The sequence below is a fragment of the Notolabrus celidotus genome, chromosome 17, assembly GCF_009762535.1.
Source record: "Notolabrus celidotus isolate fNotCel1 chromosome 17, fNotCel1.pri, whole genome shotgun sequence".
Lineage (NCBI taxonomy): Eukaryota > Metazoa > Chordata > Actinopteri > Labriformes > Labridae > Notolabrus > Notolabrus celidotus.
Window position 1 is genome coordinate 22,871,557 of NC_048288.1, and position 23,087 is coordinate 22,894,643.

General features: G+C 41.6%; 1 protein-coding gene across 3 annotated transcripts in view; it reads right to left on the minus strand.

Annotated features, from left to right (window-relative positions):
• ankha (ANKH inorganic pyrophosphate transport regulator a) overlaps positions 1-23,087 on the minus strand; it is a 27,156-nt gene continuing 4,069 nt past the window's right edge. The window contains exons 1-12 of one of the 3 annotated variants that reach the window (XM_034705970.1): positions 18,056-18,201; positions 13,908-14,124; positions 13,564-13,682; positions 13,256-13,339; positions 12,979-13,149; positions 12,724-12,858; positions 11,097-11,189; positions 10,915-11,007; positions 4,271-4,400; positions 3,997-4,120; positions 3,674-3,773; positions 1-892 (exon numbers count right to left, since the gene is read on the minus strand). In XM_034705970.1, coding sequence (XP_034561861.1) covers positions 767-892; positions 3,674-3,773; positions 3,997-4,120; positions 4,271-4,400; positions 10,915-11,007; positions 11,097-11,189; positions 12,724-12,858; positions 12,979-13,149; positions 13,256-13,339; positions 13,564-13,682; positions 13,908-14,079 — 1,347 coding nt within the window. In that variant the 5' untranslated portion in view covers positions 14,080-14,124; positions 18,056-18,201 and the 3' untranslated portion in view covers positions 1-766. Of the gene's footprint in view, positions 893-3,673; positions 3,774-3,996; positions 4,121-4,270; positions 4,401-10,914; positions 11,008-11,096; positions 11,190-12,723; positions 12,859-12,978; positions 13,150-13,255; positions 13,340-13,563; positions 13,683-13,907; positions 14,125-17,675; positions 18,202-23,087 lie in introns of those variants that run through there. The other 2 variants (XM_034705968.1, XM_034705969.1) reach the window with 2 other exon arrangements.

Here is a 23,087-nt window from a genome sequence, read left to right on the forward strand (position 1 = left end):
TTAATAATAATAAAGCAATTTATTTGCCAAATAAGAATGCCTATACATTATATACAGTACGTAGGACAGTCTGAATACTACCAGGAAAATGCTTGGCAAAACAGAAGTAGATGGACTTCCAGACTGCATGGAAAGTGAACGATCAGACCAGTTTTCTGTAACACGCGATGATATATCGAGGGATTCCCGACCCCTCTGGGCATTAAATATACACATTGCATTACCTATATAAAACAACAATAATCTGTACACCATTGTATGTAAAATACGATTGCACAACCCAACAAGTCCCACAACATGTCTATATTTGAATTCAAGCAAGGCCTTGCTGCTTAATCTCGATAAAATAACATAAAATGATAAAACTCTGTATTTTGGCAACTCCACTACCACTCGACAGATGTTTCGTTCTTGATGCTGCGGAGGAGGAAAAGTTCTCCTGTGTCGTTTTTTTCCCTTGTTTACCAGTAGACACACGACAGAGGTTAATACAGCCGCTGATGTGTTGAAGGTCGGAAGACAGAGTTATTTACACTGATGAATGAACACTTGGAGGTGCATGGCTTTCTTTACAGTGTGCGTTTGAATGACGTGCAGGTCCAGAAGAGGACCTCTTCACTCTTATCCAAAAGTTTAGTCCGTCAGGAGAAACCAAAACCATCCTCAGGTCCTCTCTCCTCTTTGCACTGCAACAATCGACGCTCTCCTCTTCAGCTAAAGTTCCACATGGAGGTTGGTTTGAACCCTCCCTCCCTCTTGTCAGAGCTCACTCCTGCTCCTCTTCCTCCTGAAGCTCCTCGATGGCGTCCATCTGAGTCCTGGAGCACACCTCGCTCATCGGGGCTGCGTCCTCGCCCTCCACCACCAGCTCGTTTGACATCTCACTGTTCTTCTGCAGAGACACAAGAAGTTAAAATCTTTAAGAGTCGCAGAGAAAAAAAAAAAACCAAGCACCGTTCTTAACTGCAGCTTAGACCACTGTTATGTTTCCAACACTCCACAAATGGTAAAATCCAAAAATACATGAATGTGAGTATTTAGCAGAAGTACTTAGGAGCTTTGTGAACCTGTTAACCTCATCAGATTATGTTTCTGGTGATTAGCACTCACTTATAGCAGATTGGAAAATCTGGAGGATTTGGCTCTGATTACAGCAAATCTCAAAATGGGAAGTTAATAGAAAACATTCACGGGCAGATTTCGAGGGATGTCACTCCTCATTTGGCTCTCACTGAAAAGTGGAAGGTTAAGAAATGGGAGGATGGAACGATAGGTCTTGTCAAACACTGAATGGAGTTGAGTCACACAACTCCCTTTAATTGGGGTGCAATGTGTATCATATAATATAAACATGAGCAACTCAAGATTATAAGACTGACTCAATCACTTTGGACAAGAATAATAACCGTTCCAACTTTTTTTTAGAGTCTTGCAGCAAGTTAGACGAGAAGACTGATTAGAAATGTTTACTAAATATGCACCCACAACCAGCAGCCAATCATCTTGGCACAAAGGTAGGAGGACGCGTAAGCAGCTCGCTGTGCTCTGCCAAATGAGAACAAAATCAGCCTTCCGGCACCTCTAAAGCTCATTAATTAACACCTTATTTATAGTTTGTTTAATCTGGAACAAAGTAATCTGCACACAACTTTTCTGTTTTTGGTCTAACACGGGCTTATCTGCCAGAATAAAGTCAATTCAGCTTCAGGGTGCCGAGCAAACTAAAAATGACCCTGTTTGGAAAAGAAAGCAGGTCTGGCACACTGAAACCTCAACCTCTGGATCTGAAGCATTAGTATTACATTAAAAGAGGGTGTGTGTGTGTATTTGTTCTTGTCTTTATTAAAGGCACTGTGAGGAGGTTTCATGATGTTTTTTTCATGATCCCTTTGGATGAAGTCATTAAGTGTTTTTTCCGGGCTGAAGACTGCATTTCCCATGAGCACCTCTACCTACTGTCGTAAAGATGTAGCTCTCGTCAAAGCGTGCTTTTGTTATTGAAACAACCGAATTGAATACAGATCTTCTAGCTAGTTCAAGCTTTTTGCAGGATGCAGTGATGAGGTCATGTATTGGGTTTTTTTTGCTACGTAAAATATTTAACATCAAAACGACAAAATGTTAAATACTGTAATCTAATTTTTTATTTTTAAATTATATTTGTTGGCCTTTTTGCCTTTATTGTATAAGACAGCTGAAGAGAGACAGGAAATGTGGTGAGTAGAGAGTGGGGCAAGACATGCAGGAAATGGTCGACTGGCCGGGAATCGAACCGGCGACCCCTGCGACGAGGACTGAAGCGCTTGGACCACTATGCCACCTGTGCCCCTCTAATCTATTATTGTTAGTCAGAGTTTACGGTAGACTTTGTTTTCTGACAGTTTGGCGGAACATTCCAGAGTTTACATTTTTTGAATGAATGAATTAAAGTCTGCCCGAAGCCAGCCAGGATACGCTCCAGCCCCCTGTGAACCCTAACGGGATAAGCGGTCAAGATAATGGATGGATGGATAAATGAATTAAAGTCTGAATTTGATGATACACTGTGAGAAAGTGTGCCAGTGCTAACCTGGGGGGGATGAGACATAGACTGTATAAAATATGGACGTAGTATGCGTGTCGTCACCCATCTGTTTCTGAAGCGTGGTTTTAAGGCCAATCGTCGGCGGGAGCCATATTGCTGCTGTCGAGCGATTGTGACGTAAAGAGGCGGGCTTTGAGCCTCCTAGCCAACAGCTACAGTGTTCCCACCTGTCAATCAAGTCGGCTGTGCCTCTCATTGGAAGACTCGTAATCTCAATATCTTTGAAATTGCAGCGTTAGAAAAAAAATTCACCCCCGTACAGTGTGTGCCGATCGAGAAATGAGCTATCCAGACTACACCCATCTTGTGTACCAGGCTGTAAACATGTTTATTTCTGCTGTAAAGATCGTCTTTTTTGAATTGGTGTGTATGTGGTTTCTGGTACTTCCGGAGCCAGCCTCAAGCGGATCCTCGATGAACTGCAGTTTTTAGCACTTCAGCATTGGACTCATATTTTTAGACCGGAGGTTGCCGCTTTCTTCTAGCTAGTTCAAGACAGCTTTTTGCAGGATGCAGAGTGATGAGGTCATGTATTGTTTTTTTTGCTATGTAAAATTATTAACATCAAAACAACAAAATGTTGGATACTCAGATTTATTACTGTTAGTCTGACTTTACAGTAGACTTTGTTTTCTGACAGTTTGGCAGAACATTTCATAATTACTGAGTCAATTAAAGTCTGAATTTGAGGATACACTGTGAGAAAGTGTGCCAATGCTAAACTGCTGCACTGAGTGGAGATGAGAGGAGACAGACTCCTGTTAATATAACCATAAACCACAAACTATAAAGTAGACATAAAATTGTGAGAACTCTACGATCAGCACCAATGATGTCATCACTTTCCCTTCAAAAAGAAACCAAAAACACTAGCTGTGTGTGAATATATACGTCTCACATTAAAGCTTTTTCTCTTTCAAGTGTTCATAATTGATTTTCTACAGTTGAGTGCTTTATCAACCAAACAGGACGATCATAATAAAGGACACACCTGGTTCAAATGCTGCAGCTGTGGTTTGAAAAAAAAAAAAAAATCACAGAAGGTGTGTACCGTCATGTTAGCAATGACCTCAACGCAGGTGTTCTTACCTGTTGTCGATAAACATAGCAGGCTGCTATGGCAACCATTGTCGACTCCCCTATGAAGCCGGCCAGCAGGGACCCAACCCCAAGAGTGGCCCCATGAACCCTGAAATATCAAAGGATTGGGTGAAATATTCAGTCGCTGCAGCCTTTCATCTTGTTGTTTTTACAGGAGCAGTGAGGGGAATTCTCTTTGATCTTTTTAGGAATTAAAATAGAAACACATTTTACCAGAACAACACATAATACTTTATGTAATGACACAAAAAGCCTGAGTCACAGGGCTGACCTTTGTGACCTTGATGCTGTTCTCTGAAGTGTTGACTTACCCCATATAAGGCAACACAACTAGACTGGTGATGAGGACAATGATGCGGAGAACCGAGCTGGGGGCCAGCACAAAGGTCTTTTTCAGGGTCATGAGCCATCCAGTCAAATGAGCCCGAACAGTCACTGCAGGCACACACACACACACATACACACACATAAAGTGGAGACATCACCCCACTGTTGCAGCAAGCCTCGACTAAAGCCTCAGCAGGAAGGAAATCCAGCTGGACACTGATGCTGTGATAATAAAAGAACATGAATGGAGTGTCTTACCTGGCAGAGGAAAAAAGGAGAAAATTCGGAGCGGGACCACACACAGCTCGGCGAACGCATACTCCACCCCGATGATATCAACCAGGATCTTCTCTGATACGTGAGGCGTCCAAAACACCACAAAGCAAAGCTGGACACAGAATGAACAAAAGATCATTAATTTTCGCGTCCGCTGCTCCACAAAAGAGTCGCCGGGTTGCCTCATTACATTTCATCACTTCATTAACTCAAGGGGTTTCACATTGAACGTGAGCCTTTGAAGCTCACATGAAACACATGACGGACAATGCTATTGTTTCCAGAAACAAGTGCTGCCCAGGCACGTGCACCGGCACCACCAAAGCATCTCAAAGCTAGGACTGTACTGGAGACAATTCAGGGAGAGTTGAACAGTGGAAGCCTTTCTGATCTGAGCATGAATTATACATTCATTTGTTTAAAATTGTATAAAGACAGTTTCTCTGCACTCCAAACTTAGATCAAGCCACGGGAGGGGGAGGGGGGGGGGGGGAATCCATAAAAGGTGTTTTTCTGCTTCTGCTCTGACTCACTCACACACTGCTTGCTACCTTAGTCAGGCTCAATCTGGTGCTGTCTGAGCTGTGTGCAGAAAATAAACTGTATCAGCTGAGTCCTCTCCCACTTCGCACTGAGTAATTTTATGAATGGGAATGCTGTAGTGTCCAGCCCAACGTCTGTTAAGACCTCATCCAAGTCCAAGATGCATGAGTCTGCGTGGAGAAGTTCACATATCAGCCTTCCTACCGAACTAATCCCCATCTTGATGCCCATGGAGAGTCTTTCCTATCTTCTCTTTACATGTATTCCTATAAAATCCACCGAACGAAACACTTATCTAAGGCCTTTTCTAGACAAGGAGATGAGACGGGCTATCTGACTCCTTGCAAATGGAAATGCAGCCTTATGACCCCCTCTATTAAAAAAAAGTATGGCTTTAAATACCTTGCATCATATTCAGCAATTTCCGTTTACCTCATCTTTACCCGACTTGAGTTTTGTCCACTTTCTTGTTACTAAACTCATCTCATTGGTTTCATCTTGCTAGCCCTGATCAGAGTTTTTAAATTATGAACAACCCCTACTGAGCAAGGTAACTCTACTGCCCTACACTGCCTCTAGTCCTACATCATAGTGCTCAATGCTCACAGGAATCAGTCAAAGTTGGAAAGCAAGGAAAACAGTTAATGCCGGACTGAATTTCAAGTGGAGTACCACAAGGATCGTTGCTTGGTCCTCTGTTTTTCCTCAACTTTTTCCTCTCTGCTTATTTATTTGGATGGTTTCTTTAACCACCGCTATAGTGATGATACCCTGCTTTATCTTTTCTTTCCGCCAGACAACCCTTCTATGCCCATGCATATCTCATTCTGACTCAACTTCATCTCAGAACGGATAATAGAAAGCAACCAAGAACACAATCCAGTAAGACTCGACTCCTGGAGATTCAAGTCTTTGTTGTCAGTTCAGCACAATTTTAGTAACCAGGACTTTGTTTCTACTGTAAAGTCTAAGAACTCAGGGCATCTTTGATTGATTACCAGTTAACTTACACAAGCACACATTGGCCACTCTGTCATTTTGCTTTCCACTATATATCAAAAAGATCAGGTCTGATCTGAATAGACACTTCCCTCCTGGCACAGGCACTCATCATCTCTTGTCTAGACTACAGCCAGCAATCTTTTCCGCTGTGAGCAACCCTATCTGAGTTAGACATCTGCCCGCACTACCCATTTAAGTCTACATCCCAGGGCTTAGGGTTTTCACAGGAACCATTCGAGTGACATGGCAAGAAAAATAATTCACTCCCAACTTCTCTCCCAAAAGGGTATCACAAGGATCAAGACTTGGTCCCAATTTTACCCCAAAAGGTTACCTCTTCCCATGGTCTGATCATCCACTCTGATGTTTTTCTAACCACTGCTACGCTGATGATATCCTGCTCTATTCTTGCCACCCGACAACTCAGTTCATCAAAAGGACGATTGAACACGACTTTAAGCTCAATAGCTGTGAGATTGAACTCCTGGAGATCCAAATCAGTGTTGTCAGTGCAGCAAACATTAGTATCTAGACCTGTCGACTTTGACTCTCATAGAAGGTCTACAAGAAACTTGGGCATCTTGATGGATTACTGACCAACTTTAACTGAGTGTACAATGCTCACTCTGTCAATCTGCTTTCTCCTACGTATAATCAAAAACATCAGATCTGAGTAACAACTCTTTGAGCATGCACTGGACATCTGTTCTCCAGACTATTCTCGTGACCTTCCTACAACATGCACCGTCAAATCTCTGCAAGTGTTCCAAATGTGGCAGCATATTTCAGTATTCAGCCAGCCGCCACTGATTATATAACGATTCAAGCACCCATCCTCTGAGGCTTATTTGTTGAGACAAATTTATCATCCAGATGATTTTTTTTTAAAAGTATTTTACGCCGCTAACTATGAGTCATAGTTTTTAGAAAAACAAGTGAAGGTGAGAAGAGGGAACACACACCAGAAGTTCTTCTAACTCAGGAGTACAAAACAAACTTAATGGCCCTGAGCGATTCCATAAACATTTTACAATCTTGCTCTTCTTAAAGACTCACATATGTTGAAGGAAATTGAGATTGGCAGAAAAGCCTTTGATGTGGTTTTGTGGTTTTTAACCCCCTGAACCAGAGTACAGGAACAGATTACCTGTAAGTGATGATTTAATTTTGTATCACCTCACCATGCAGGATTAGTCAAGCAGGATGGAGGCCCATAATAACTAATGTATGTGGCTGGAGCTGTACCACTGTCTCTCCTGACTCAGCTGTGGTTTCTCTAAACAAGGTGACACATGCACACTCACTGCTTTGACATCCAGTCTGTTTTCATAAGGTGACATTTTTCTCTCTCACAGAACATTGCTGAGTCTCTTTCACAAAAACATTCTCCGATTTTCTCTGCGTTTTTTTCGTCAGTTGTGTTTCCTTTTCCTTATCAGAACAAGTCCTGGCATGAGGTCTGTCAGCTTGTGTTTTCAACACCTCTACAGTCTGTACCTATCTGCCTGTTGTGCTGAGCTGAGCACACACCCACACATGCATGTTTACAGCTCTGGGATCCACATCTGGTGTGCCAGTCTCCTCCTCCTCCTCCTCCTCCTCCTCCCAGAAGAACCAACCATTGCCACAAACTTCCTGTTTTTCTTATTCAGGCTGTCTGACTAACATGTGCAAACGCCCCCTTTTGCATGACAGAAATCAATTTTGCATTGTCGGATTGGCCTTGAGTAAAAGGAAAAGCTGATAATAGAGACTGGATCTTCCTGTTCTTCACAATTATTCAAATATTCTGCTGAAAAACAAAAAATGCTCTGCAGCAGTGTACATAGTGTGACTGCAGCACTCATTACTTAGCAGAAAAGTACACCTGCATGGGGCTTTAGGAATGTGTTAACTGATATGTTTTATGTGAATGCCTGTTTTATTAAGCTCTTAAAGCGCGGGTGGGATTGTTGGGGGGGACACAAAAGCCCCCTAGCCTCTTCACAAATTCCACCCTAATGTGTCTCCCTCTCGCTGCAACCTGAAACCACAACAGGATGGCGAAGGAAAAGTACATCCAGTACGTTTGCAACTCAGTTGTGAATCAACTTGAACATGTGGACTACACTATGTTTTGTAGCTCTTTAACTCCTACCGTTGTCTCTGACAGAAGAGCCAGGTTTGGTGATTTAGTGAGAAACATCTGACAGCATTGCCTTTGGCAAGCTATGCAAAAACTATGTTAAACATGTTTCTGCATAGCACTGGGCTGGTTGTGTCAGTGTTAAAGCTGAACTCTGACCCACATACAGTATCTTTCAATCAGTGGTACAACAGGATTTAAAAAAAGGTAAACACTGACTTTGTGTGTTTTAGTGTTGTTGTGTGTATTTTTGTTGGACAGAATCATCTGTGAGAAAACAGACAATATGTTAGTTTTTTAAAGTGACAACTATCACCCAGTAGTAGAAGGAGAGGTCAAACCTCAACAAAGACACCCAAGACTGTAAACTGATACTCTGCTGCTTTAGGAGTGCCTGTTATGAAAATTGATACTGGAACATAATACTGGTTGTATTAACCATAGAGTAAGGCCCAAGTGTTTGAAAGACACTGTGACTTAATGACAGCAGTGCCTGAAATGAACAGGCTGTAGACCCATTCATTGCTTTGAAAACAATGATGATTTATGCAGGGGTACGTGCGCATTTTAGCAACGGGACTACAGTACCTATGGTTATGTGCAGACTGTAATATATCAAAACATGGATTCTGAGCTTTGTGACCACTATGTATGAGACTTGGGTTGCGTACCAGTGCATATCAGGGTACAGATCTTTTTTTTGTTTTGGCTACCTAGCTAGCATACTCATTTGTTGGTTGACATAGCTGTAAAGTGAACATGAATTCTGCTTCTGTTAACCTTAATCCAAACTTAGACCCCTTACTTACCTCTCTATATTAAGTCCTTGTTGTCTTGCTCCTGTATCTTTGTCATAACCAGACCTTGAAGGCAGCATTTTCAATACCTACACACTGCAGCAATCAGGTTCAGAATTTTGGCAATTAATCAAATTTATTTGAAAAAACTGATTGAGCTTAGGTTGGACAAAGGTGTTTTGATGAAAAATGTTACCCTGTTAACTGGCGACTTTCAGCAGAATGCGCCTCTCGCAAATGCATCTAGTTATTTCATTAAAGACCATAGACTGTATAAATAAAGGACGTAGTATCCGTGACGTCACCCATCTGTTCCTGAGTGCTGTTTTGAAGCCAATCTTCAGCGGCAGCCGTATTGGAAATGCTGAACTCAACCAAACTTAGTGTGAGGTAATGAGGCCGGGTTTGAGCCTCTTAGCCAACAGCTATGTGTTCCCGTCTGGGAGTAAAGTCAGTCATGTCCTTAAATGGGCAAAACTCGTAATCTTAATATCTTCTGAACTGTTGCGTTATAAAAAAAATACAACCCCCGTACAGTGTGTGCCGATATTGCAGAAATTAGCTTTGTAGACCCAAGACATTTTTTGATCCAGGCTGTAAACATGTTTATTTCTGCTGTAAATATTGTCTTTTTTGAATTGGTGTCTATGTGGTTTTCGGTGTGTCTGCAGCCAGCCTCAAGCGGACACAAGATGAATTGCAGTTTATAACACTTCCGCATGGGCTTCATATTTTGAGACCGGAGGTTGCCGCATGTTTGAGACATATCTGATGAGTATATTTTGACATTATAATAAAAAAAAAATAGGAAACTTTTATATTGCTGCTTCCTGATTGTCTTGCTCCATGTATTTTATGTCCATTTCTCAAAGCCTGTCATATCATGTCCTTATGTAGCTTTTAGTCATTTTTAATCGTATAGTGCTATTTGTACTTTTCTTTTCTTCTCCTTTTGTTTGTTTGTTTGTGTTTTGGTTTCTCCTCTACCCTCTTATTTTGATCTTAATTTACCCTATTTAATCTTTGTTTGATCTTGATCTTTTTAGGGAGCCTTTTTAACATCTGGCAAGGGAAGTGTTAATTAATATGCATGGTCCTTTTAAATGAAAAATAAATAAAATAAAATATAAGGACCATGTCTTATTTTCAACAGTTGTTTTAAACAAGACAACCACTGTCATATTCGGCTGAGAGTCACAAGTTAAAGGGTCACTTTTTGAACCTAAACACCAGTTGCTCTGAAATGGTCATGATCCTGTTAGCATTCTGTAGAACTTGAGTCCATGACTGGGACATCCAATTTGACAACCAACCCTGCAACATCCAGACATGTTGATGACGGCTAACAGTTTTAATTCAGTGTTTAAAGCTTGCTAACTCTGGATGAATGGAGCAAAGTGCTTCCGTTGCCAAAATGTGCATGCATACTTTTGATGACATGGGCTGTAAACACTTTTTTTTTTTTTTGATAGCACAAACCCTCATGAGGGCTGCAATGTTTTCATGATCCAGCATAAAAAATGATGCACTGAAAAATGTGTGTCACAGTCTCCCAGAGCCAATGATGAAGTGTTAAAGTCATCTACAAAACATGACCAAGTTGAAACCTGTGATTTCTCATATTTGGGAGTTGGAAGCCAATAAATGTTTGCCAGCTTTGCTTCGAAACACACCTACACATTTAATCAATGAAGAAGTTTTTGTTAGTTTATGAGTGTTTGTGCACCAACCAGACGTTCTGGATTGTTTCCAGCGACATGTCAAAAACAACTGTCAACCACACCTTTTTTTTTCCTGCTGTAATTAAAGGTTGCTTCACCACCCTAACTGAGCCTGATTCGGTTTGTTGCATAAGTTTGAAAAATGCAGAACAGTTTGGAAGGAGGAGAGGAGAGTGGCATCGTGTAGGGGCTCAGTGACATGGAGAAGATAGCTTTAATTTGGGTTTTTAAACTGACTTTGATGACATAGTTCAGCATGGGCATTCCAGTTTATAGGCTATTTAAAAGAAGTTGCCAATTTCAAACCGTTTACTGCTGATCTTAAAAAATGTGGGGATTGAGTGCAGTGTGTACACCTTGGATGACATTTTCTGAGTGCCAGGGAAAGGAAATAACCAATAAAAAAGTAGAATTGAAAAATATGCACAGTCATCTTACCGTGAGCGATAGAGCCAGGCAGCAGGATGTAAACTTTTTGATATGCGACTTGTTGACAGAGGTGCCAATGATCAGCTTGTTGCTTGGATTGTTCTGTTGGTGAGAGGGAAAATTAGTGGCCAAAACAAAATAAGCTTCAATAAACTGTTACCACACTGAAGCAAGTGGGTGGAAGTCATTACCTTGTCAAAAGCAGGGTACACTGCTCTGAGCTCAGTCAACCAGCCATACGGCATGTGACCCACAGGATATGTGGCTGTGAGGACGGCCACGGCCTGGAATGACAAAGACACAGCAGCAATAAAACACCAGCACGCAGGCTATTTAATGTTGAAAATACCACCCTGAGAACACACAGCTAAATTAACAACCAGCGTCTAACAATAGCAGACATGAAAGCTACACGTCTCTCACACTTCCCAGCAAGTGTGTGTGTGTGTTTTCACAAGTTTATGTTTGGATAACAGCCTGGAGCTTCTTATTGTGCCCCCAAACAACAACGGCCAGTGTGCAGCTTTACGCAGGAACAGTAGGGACATGTGCGAATGTTTTCACTCGCTGTGATCACGCCCTGAACTCCATATGAACGCTGTGAATCACCCTAACCGCTGGCAGCCAGTGTTGTCAATGTTGTCCAGTGCATTCTGGTAAACAGGTTTTGTATTGTCTCTAGTAGTGAGGGTCTCTGTGAGCCAGAACGCTCCAGAGAGGAGTTTGTGAGTCGGACAGATCATCCGCTGTAACTTGAGGGAAAATGCGTAGCTGTGAAGTCCCTCTGAACGACAACACATGAAGAAGAAAAGTCTGTAATGAAGTCCTTTATGGCGGCTTTTTAACCACCTTATAAACAAATATAATAACAGAAGTTGATTCCTCTTAATCACATGTGCAGAAGCAGAAAACAGCTGTTAGCAATTATTTTTTAATGCCTGGAGATATCTGAAGACCACAAGCTCTATTATATTAAGATAACAAGATAATCAACCTGTAATGAAGAGGAATTGAAGATAATTTCCTCTTGCTGCTTGTTATGTTTATCAGGAGTATCATGTGAGTAAGCAAAGGATGACTTCTTGACAACCATAAGACTGATTGAAGCTAGACTGGTGAGATCACGGCTTACCACGTTTTAATCAAAGCATGACCTTGCTAATATAACTCCGAAATACTATCCAGATATTCTACAATCAAATGCTGCAGTGCTTAAAGAGCTGAGATCGTCTTTTAGGCGTCAGCTGTGATCTCTCCTTTTGAAAACAAAAACAAGCCAGACTTAGAAAAACAGAACCAGGCCAAGTGTTTTTTCAAACATGTGAAAGTTACTCAGCCTGTTTGTAGACACACAGAGTAGGTTTTCACATTGTTGAGAGTAACAGAAACTAAATGATGTCTTCTTCCCTGTTTTCAGTTAGGAAACTGTGTCAGAGTTCACTTCAGTCACAGTTCAGTTATAAATCTGCCCGACGGTCATGACATAAGTGGCTTAATTTAGATGTGATCAACTGATCCAGACAATCATTTACAAGTTCTCCGAAATCCACTGCTTAACTCTGAGTGATAAACTAATTTTCATGTCATAGACTCTAAAAAAATTTTCTTTTGTTTACAAAACAACACGTATCAACATGAGAATATGAGCTTTCTGGTCTTGGAAAAAAACGTACTTGTGATCTAAAGATAAAGTCATTGCGTAATCTTACTTTCAGTAGGACAGTCCTCGCCCTCTGTACACACAAGTAAGAAATGACAGGAAATTCCTTGCAGAACAGCTGAGACTTCTTTAGTGACTTTAATTGCTGATGCACCCACCTCAGTAGCATCAGAGGTCCCCTTGAGGTCGCGAGAAACAAAGAGGTTGACGATGGGTCTGCTGATGCGCTGTGTGGCTAGGATGAGGGCCAGGGGCCACCAGAAACTCAGCATCTTCTTGATAGTGGCATCTCCCTGCAGAGATGGAGACATTTAAACTGGTTGAGAAAACAAACTTCATTCTCTTTGGCCAAGTTCGATTGCTCATTTGACATAAACTTCAAAAGATGAACATCAAAAAAAGGCAGCACTCACTCCCACATCCAGTCCACTGGAGTCTGGGATGCTGTCGTGAATGTTGCAGTAGTAACCCAGACCGACTATGCTGAAACGGACAAAGGCACCCATATACAAGGAAAGGATTGGGATGAGTAGAGGCTCCACACATTCCAGGTTACTGTGGAGCAGAATGGCCACGAACACGATCTGCAGGGAGAGAAATGCAAGAACAAACAACAAAATAATCAAAACCTGCAAATCAAATTCAGCCAAGCTCTGCATTACAACAACACGGAGGAATGGTCTGAATTACCTGAGCCACAACATCAGAGATGGAGGCTGATCCCACTATGACGCTGTACTTGTGCTTGAGAAGTATGCCTGCATGGATCCACGCCTTCAGACAGAACAATGAACAGAGATGTTACCAAAAGACAAAAGCTCTATTTGAGCTGTTTCCTCAACCGCAGCTGGATGACAGCCTACGCTAAGCAGAGAGTGCACTTTCACTAGCATGGTCAGAGGATTTGAAAGGTGTCTTTTCTGGGTCAGGTGTGTTGAAATCTATGCTTCCATGCAAAGCTTCTCATGTAGAATAATCCTGATGTACTGTAAACTCACCATGGCATCCAGCACAGGGAATGCAGCCAGGTACAAGAAAGCCTTTCTTGTCTTCTGCCCCACAGATTCATCCACATGGTGGAGCTTATTAATGATGTAGTATCCTAAATCTGTGTAAGCTGTAAAAAAAAGAAAGAAAGAAACAGAGGCAACCATGAGTAAGGTGATCATTCCAAGCTTATTTTTATCGTTTTGTGCAGCAGGACAAAAAGCTGTCACAGGATGCAAAAAAAAAAAATGACAGTTTAGTGTGCCACAAAAACCAAAACAACATTGTTTTTTACAGGATGCGGTTTAAGCACAGCATGTCATCAAGCGCACAAACAAACCCTTAAAACACACACCTATCAAGATGTGAAGCACGAACGCGATGGCCCCGGCCGTCGCCATGCAGAGCACCGCCTTCCTCCGGTCCCTCTTGCTGTTGACAAACACCAAGCCCACATTCTTGAAGTCGCTCATGGGCCCGGTGAAGAACTTCATCAGGGAGTAGGCCAGGCCGTAGCTGGCCAGCATTTCAACCGCATCCTCCTTGACTGTGGCTATGCCCCTGTTGAGGGCCTGGAAAAGATATCACAGAGACGGTGAGGTGTCAGGGGAATGGCACACACATGAAAGGGGAAGAAGGGTTCAGCATGGCAGCGTGACAAGCTCACATGACCGTGACACAGCCTAACTTTATCCCTGACCAGATGGCAATAAGTGCTACCCCACCACAGGCCTTTATTGGAAACTGGATATTTAGATTTGCTTTACAGGCACAATAAAAAAAATCAGACCTTTGACTCAGAGCTGAGATTATTATGTTTGCACTGGAAGAACCCATAACACTCTATCCCTGATTTATTTCTTTTCAGTTTAAACCTTCAGAACAACTACTACAGCTGTCCTTCCCCTTTGCAGGACTGTGTGCTATTTATACCAGCTAACAGAGCCATTACATAAGCTTAATCCTAACATCTCCAAGTCACAATGTGTTTTTTTCACTCTCACACTATCTGCCCAGTGTCTCTCAGGAGAGGGCAGCCACTAGAACAGTCATATGTCTGGAAAAGAACAGGAAATGTCCAAGCAGGAAAATATGACAATTATAGAAGAAAGAAACAGCCGGGTGCATGATCCGACATCACGAACAGGGCATGATTCATGTTTACTGACTAAACAAAGGTAAATATGTCACGGAGAGATGGTGTGGGGTTTGTTATGAACAGGATGGGGGATAAATAGGGATACAAATCTGCAGGAGCTCGATGTATGAGTTGACAGAAAACAACCCTCCAGAATAAACTAGCAGGGGTGGGTCCAGACTTTGACTGGGCAGAGAGGTGGCATGAAGTATGTGTGCACAGACACATGGAGGAACAGCATTTATTAACCTTAATTATATCTACTTTGATCATAACATTTAAAGCTGCTGTTGGTAGGAATGGTGTAAAAAACGTTATTTTTTTTCTGCTGGGTTTGGAGAAAAGGGTCATAATACCCATCGGTACTCATCGGTAAGTGGAGTAATTTGAGACTATTGCGGAATCTCTGTGTTTTCCAATGCCTTTGTATCAAGCAATGTTATTATTCCCTTCGTTCCCGTTATGATGGACCAATCATAGCTAATCTCCATCCTCTGTCCTGATTGGTTAAGGGGTGGCCCCTACTACGTCCTCTGATTGGTTATGAGTCCGGCACTATCATGACTGCACACGCCGATCTGTGTTGGGGGGCTAAAAGGAAATCTGGTTGGGAGGGATAGTGTTGACATTCGAAGTCCCTCTCTCTAAACAGATGTTTACTCTGTGACTACCAACAGCAGCTTTGAGTATCATATGGATGTTAACACTCAATAATAATAATAACTTTTAAATGTTAAAAAGTAATGATAAGTGATAAGGAGTGATAAGGTTTGGAGTACTTAAAACAGCTAATAAATGTATTTTTCATAGTGAAACAGTGTGCAGGATTTTTCATTTTCATTAGATTAATTTCTCTCCTATTCACCTGTCTTGAGAGATGGATGTGTAGACCACGTGTCTACAAATTAAAATACCAACAAATTTTTTTTACCACATTAAAATGCAAACAAAGCTCATAGCTGCCTGTTGAAACAAAGCCCAAATACTTGATTCAACAAGAGTCCAACTCCTGAAAAGGCACATAGCCAATCATAGTTTACAATTATAAGGTGGCACCCATAGACTGTATAAAATATGGACGTAGTATCCGTGACGTCACCCATCTGTTCCTGAGTGCTGTTTTGAAGCCAATCGTTGGAGGCAGCCATATTGGAAATGCTGAACTCAACCAAACTTAGTGTGAGGTAATGAGGTGTGCTTTAAGCCTCCTAGCCAACAGCTATGTGTTCCCGTCCGGGAGTAAAGTCAGTCATGTCCTTAAATGGGCAAAACTCTAATCTTAATATCTTCTGAACCGGCGCGTTAGAAAAAAATTCACCCCCCGTACAGTGTGTGCCGATAGAGAAATTAGCAACAAAGCTTATCGCTGTAAAGATCGCCTTTTTTTGAATTGGTGTTTATGTGGTTTCCGGTACTTCCGGAGCCAGCCTCAAGTGGATCCTCGATGAACTGCAGTTTTTAGAACTTCTTCATTGGACTCATATTTTTAGACCGGAGGTTGCCGCTTGGATTCAACCAGAGTCCCACTCCTGAAAAGGCACATAGCCAATCATAGTTTAGGATTATAGGGAGGCACCTTACTTAAAATCAGATTTAAAAAGGGGGTTGGAGTTTGGGGCAGGCCACCACTAGCCCCCCCTCTCCCCTCCTCTCTGGACACACTCCTGTAGAGAAGGGCCTTTTTTTCTCACGGGCCTCCTATCTCCCTAAATAATGTGTATATAAAGACTTCAAGGATCCCTTCACAGTCACACGGCCCCTTACAGCTAACAACACAACCAGACAAAAACAGTGTCTATATATTCAGTGTTTTCAGTGTCACTGAGCAGAGACGCTGTTTGTGTTCACTGGAGATCAAAAAATGAGTTAGTCTGTATACTGCCTACTACATTAGTAGGTAGTATGTAGCTGGCTGTTTGGAAAACAGCCATAGTTTCGGATTATAGGGTGGCACCATTGACTGTATAAATAATGGACGTAGTATCTGTGACGTCACCCATCTGTTCTTGAGCGCTGTTTTGAAGCCAATCGGCGGCAGCCATATTGGCAGTGCGGAACTCAATTAGGCAGAGTGTTACGCAAAGAGGCGGGGTTTGAGCCTCCTAGCCAACAGCTATGTGTTCCCATCAGGGAGTCAAGTCAATCATGTCCTTATTTGGGCAAAAACTCGTAATCTTAATATCTTCTGAACCGTCGTGTTAGAGAAAATTCACCCCTCCCGTACAGTGTGTGCCGATAGAGAGATAAGCTATGTAGAGCCAAGCTGTTTTTTGTACCAGGCTGTAAACATGTTTATTAATGCTGCAAATATCGTCTTTTTTGAATTGGTGTCTATGTGGTTTCCGGTGTTTCTGAAGCTAGCCTCAAGTGGATTCTTGATGAATTGCAGTTTTTAGCACTTCCTCATTGAACTCATATCTTTAGACCGGAGGTTGACACTTGGATTCAACCAGAGTCCCAATCCTGAAAAGGCACATAGCCAATCATAGTTTAGGATTACAGGGAGGCACCTTGCTGAAAATCTGATTTAAAAAGGGGTTTTGGGTTTGGGGCAGGCCACCACTAGCCCCCCCTCTCCCCTCTCCTTTGGACACGCTCCTGTAGAGAAGGGCCTTTTTTTCTCACGGGCCTCCTATCTCCTTAAATAATGTATATAAAGCCTTAAAGGATCCCTTCACGGATCCCTTCACAGTCACACAGCCCCTCACAGCTAACAACACAACCAGCCGGTCTTTGACTGGCAAAAACAGCGTCGACAGATTCAGTGTTTTCAGTGTCAGTGAGCAGATACGCTGTTTGTGTTCACTGGAGATCAAAAAATGATGCTCGGTGGAAACAGCAGCGGAAGACTCGCTGAAATATGATATCCACAAAAACAGAATGAAAGCCGTTAAAACCGTTAGCCGCTGCTAGCAGTGATAACGCAGCAGTCTGGATTTAAATATATTATTGAGCAGAGAGGAGCAAACAAAACGGAAGCGTTACCTGTTCCCCGAGGTCGATGGCAACATTGGTGATCGCCAAAGGCACCAGAAAGCGGAGGAGAGGCCAGTAAGGACTGAGAGATGGAAACTCCACCATAGTACAAGCCGGGATGATAGAGCGAGGGGCATCTGCCTCGGATTGATTGATTAAAAAAAGGACAATCAGAGATCAGCGTTGAGACAGGCGGCGGTGGGGGGGCACCTGTGTTTCTAACCGAGATCTGCGAGGTTAGGAGGAGCAGCCGTTGAGCTTCGATGCTGCTGAGCTGAGGAGAAGGTCAACGCAAAATTCAGACCGGCGCATCTTCCTCCCAAATCATCATCATCATCAAGGAGGAGGAAGAGGGGGGGGCGCAAGGTGACATCAAACAGGAAGCGTACCGTTGTGTCGTCGTTTCAGATATGGATGACAGAGATAATCCTCAAAAAGGTTGGATTAGTTTCCTCCTCGCCCCTGACTGACTGACTGACTGTCTGCGCCGACTGTGCTGCGCAGTCCGGTTGTTGTCGACACTCCCCGAGGCTGCCGCACGTGGGCCTGGCATCCCGGCCGTGACATCATCACCGAGTCTAAACCTGGCTGTTATTTTTACTGCTTGTTCACACACAACACACAGGGCTGCACAATGTGTGTTTACATTCAGCAGGACAATGAAGTGGTATTGTTCTGGTGGGGGGTATTGTCATGGGGAATAACGCTACACACATTTAAAAATATTTCTGTGTACACAAGCAAACAAAAAGCAAAGGGGGGGGATTTGGCTGGACTTTGATACAAACATGGGTTAGGTAAATTAAAGATAGCAGGGAGCTGTGGTGAAATATCCACAAACCTCTAAATGTTGAATTATACCTTAATGAAAGAGTGTTCATCCCACTGAAGCTTTATGTTTCCATGTGCTTCTCCTTAGATGACAGAAATATTTTTAAGATAACCAGACAAATCCTGATTTGACAGTAGCAAATGGAAGAGTGACACCTGGTGGACCAAGGGAGAAAAACAACTCAAAGACAAGTCTACTTATATATATGGTAGGGGTCCCAAACTTTTCAGCCCTCGACCCCCAAAATATAGGTGCTAAAGACTTGTGACCCCCACTGTCCCTCAAAGTGATTTAATGTGGCTTCATTTAGCTGGTCTGCAGAAAATCAGCCTACCTATATGAGCATGTGGCTGTGTTTCTTGAATTAACCCACTGCTACTGATGCTTTTGATAATTAACTGTTCACTAACCCTAAACTTAGGAGTCATCTGGCAAAAAGAAAGGCAGAAAACTCATTACACTTTCTATTTTCAAGATTTTAGTTCAATTTAGCTACTAATTTTAATGATATGTTTGACTATAATGGGTAAAATGTACTATTTTTAGATAATTTGGAAGAAAAATATTCTGGAAGACATCTCACGACCGCCCATTTGTGTCTTGCGACCCCCCAGGGGGTCCCGACCCCGACTATGGGAACCCCTGATATATGGTACTCCTTACCACTAACCATCTATAACTCAGACTCTCTTCCAAATTTAATTTCAAACCCACCTTTTTAGAACTGCACATTCTCTGTTAAACACCTCACATGTACCTTTTTTATGCATTTCACCCTCCTAATCATTGTGTTCTTTTCATATTGTATTTATCGAGTGCTTTTTTTATATTGAGGGTGTTTTATTATTGTTACATTTGTAAGGTGTCCTTAAGTGTCCAGAAGGGAGCCCATAAATACAATTTATTATCATTATCATTATTATTGCGATTAATTTTTATTATTATTGTTTTTAAAATTCTTATCATATATAACAGTGTTTTTGTTGTTGCTGTTGTTCATACTTAACAAGACACACAATTTACAAACCATCCCATAATGTTGGTTAAAGCTAATTTTTGCAAATGGATCTATTAACTGGCTTGATGTGTTTTTTATGTGAAATATACAAGCCTTTTTTAATAATTTGCAAATATATGCAATGGGACTGTAGCTTAATTGTCTAGTTTTAACTTAAAATTGTATATGTGTTGAATAGATTTCATTTATTTTTAATTTAATTTAACCATCAAACCACAAGTGCAAAAAGCAGTCAAGTGCAGCATAATGTATGGAAAGTATTATATAACAAATAGAATGAAAGCTATGGGGCAAACATTGATGCCCTGCCCTTTCACACACATACAGGTATGCAGATACGCTCTGTCACAGTTAACAGGAAATGAAAATGTGCCAGGGTGTAAGTGTAAGGAGCTGTGATTAAAGCCTGAGTAATGTTCAGTAAGTTGTTTATGTTTTACCCCGATGCCTGAGGGAGCTTCTGTCATAATGTCACCAGATGAATCACCCCTTTACGAGCAGACATGCCTCTTTCTGGCAGCTGTAACCAAAGTCTGATGTTTACTAAACAGCTTAAATACCCGCGAGGACACTTTGTGAGTTGAAGCCACAATATAATTCCTCCATAATGTTTGGATTGTTTTATAACATACTGCCAACTGCTCGTATGGTTCTCAGTAACAGTGGTGGTTTTCTTTTGAAAGTTTACTGCTGACTTTTACAAGCTGTTTTATACAAGTCTAGAAGTGTGTTTAGTGCAGCATTTCTCCAACTTTGTGTGCTACTGCTCATTTTGTGGGTGTGAGTTTGGACAACAAAGCAGAAGTGGTGCCCAGGTATTCCTTATAAATGTGCTTGAGCGTCACTTGTAATGTTAGTGAGTGTGTGTGTGTGTGTGTGTTCCTGTAGCTGCCAAAGGAGGTGGTATCTTTGTTAAGCTCTCTGGTATTGGCATGAACATATTTCAATTTGGTTTCATTTTCCATGACTTGTAAAAGTGTTAACAAGTTTCCCAGATTATTAAAAGCCTCAAACAACATGTATTATATTTTGTGGGGTGCATTGGTGTTTCAGTGGTTTTCAGTGAAGTGCATATTTGTTTTTAGTTGTATTTATTATATGTTTTGTGCACCATACTGGTATAATTCAACCAAAAACAAGACAATAGCCAATTTGATGAACTCTGTGGCAAACCTAAGTAGAATTATTATTTCCTCTATCTATGAATGACACAAGTAACATCCCAGGTGATAAAACACGCCCTCTAGGGGCCATGATGGTACAATCAAAATCACTAGAGATCCATGATTGGTCCAGTGATTGCAACAACTTTATTCCAAAAGAATCTGGATTATTTTTGATTTAGGGAAGAAGTTGTATTCTGTTGCAAGACACAGAATACAACTTTTTAATAAGTTGAACATTTTTTTCAGTGACATTGAGTATAAAGCGGTCTGGTCAGAACTAAAGAAGCCTTTCGGAGGAGAGTTGAAACGTCTTCAAGGATTTCTATCAAGTCCAGTTGCCTTACGGATCAAGCTTTGAATTGAGTATAAACTTTTTAAAGAAATGTTTTGTATATTTTGTACTTCTTTTCTCTAAATGTTGTGTTGCTACCATGACATTTAAAGTAGGGTTATACAAAATAATGGATTTTGTCTTAACAAGATAACTCACTATATAACGCACTTAACCTCAAAACAGTCGTTTTACTTTGTGATCAGAACACTTAACCACAAAGTAATTTGATGACATATATTAGGAGTACTCGTCTGTACCTCTCTCCGAGTTGGAGAGACTGTTGTTCAGTACTTTCCCTTTTCTCTCCCTTCCTTCCTTCATTGTCCTTGCCTCCTTCACCCTCAAGGAACCACCATATGCACCAATCTTGACAGTCATCACCAGCCTTGAATCGTCCTACAATAAGACTACATTCTTAACCACCACACCACAGTTGTTTTGGTTTAACAACTTTCTAGTAGATCGTAACTATTCAAAATCATAGACCACACTACTGTAAGGCATCACCTGAGTGCAATTGTTAGCACTAACCCCGTTTAGCTGGTACCAGGTTGGAATCTCAGCAAGGCCCATCTTGGAATCCTTCCACAGTAAAGTGAACTTTGATTTTCAGTAACCACAATGCACTGAAAAGAAGATAAACCTTATTTACTTTCCATTTCAGACAATAATTCCAAAGTCTCTGGAATGAGGAAGCTGGAGCATTCTAGCTCTGCACAGAAAGACCCAGCTGGGATTCAAACCTAAACCACTCTGTGTGAGGCGACAGTGCTGACCACCACACTGACATGCTGCCTTTCAATTCTATCCTCTTTTTGTATATATTTCTTTACAATCTTGTAGATATTCAAAAGTGTAGCAGATACTTCAGTCAGCGGAAATCAAAAGATAAAGACCTTGTGGAAAACGATGAAACTTTCAACAGTATCCTACTGTTGTGTCTACAGAACAACTCCTTTGATTTGTTGTATGCATAGACTGTATAATACATGGCGGTAGCCTTCATGACGTTACTCACTGTTTTTGAAGCTGAGTATTGAAGCCTATTGTCCGCAGTCGCCGTATTGAAAATGCTGACTCAACCTCACTTTTGGATGACCTAACAAGAGGCCAAGAGGTGGAGATGAGGTGAGCTTTTAGCCTCCTCGATAACAGCTACAGTGGGCCTGCCTGTCAGTCAAGTCAGCTATGCCCTTAATTATGAGAAACTTGTCAATTTAATATCTTCAAAACTTATAGTTATAATAAATTCATCCCCTATACAGTGAGTACTAACACTGTTTTATGAACCAGGCTGTAAACATGTTTATTTTTGCTGTAAAGATCAGCTTTTTTGAATGGGTGTATAAGTGACCCCTGCTGCTCCTGGAGCCAGCCGCTTGGTTGTATGTAGAGGTTAGCAATGCTGCCTCATAGGTACAAGATTCTTGGTTCAAACTCCAGTTGGAACAGAAAGCATGTCAGCAACAAGACAAAGACAAAGATGAGACATAAGAAAAACTCTGAGATCCCTTGTTGAAACTGAAAGTGAGACATAACCATGACAAACACAAGACGTCCCCACATTTGATTGAACTCTGCACTCAATTCAATCTTGTTTGTCTCATAGAAGTCTCAACTTGTATTGCTCCAAATAGTCCTTTAGGAGTGAAGTTTCCCATCCTTACTTTGGAATCAATAAAATATGGCGACCTCTTTAAACAACAGATTCGCCTTGGATGTTTAGGTATATTTTTGTGCAAATAGGAGGCTAAGCATCAGAAAGGCCTATGTCATACAAAATAGAAAACATCATCTGTCACAATAGAGCACTACGGTTTAGACTGTGTGTTGGAGTCTGAAGCAGTTACAGGCAGTGGCTCAATAACTGTCTGTTGTCACCGTCAATAATTAATGAGTCAATTAGCTGTTGAGTAGTTGGACAGATCTGCCATGCTCTCATTGTTGGCTGCTTAGCTGGCAGCTTCCTCTCACCGACTAAGCTGAACAGATATTGATTTTCTGCCTCGTATGAAGGCATCATGCTGAACTGTGCGCTCACTATATGAGGAGGAGCACACACTGTCCATTT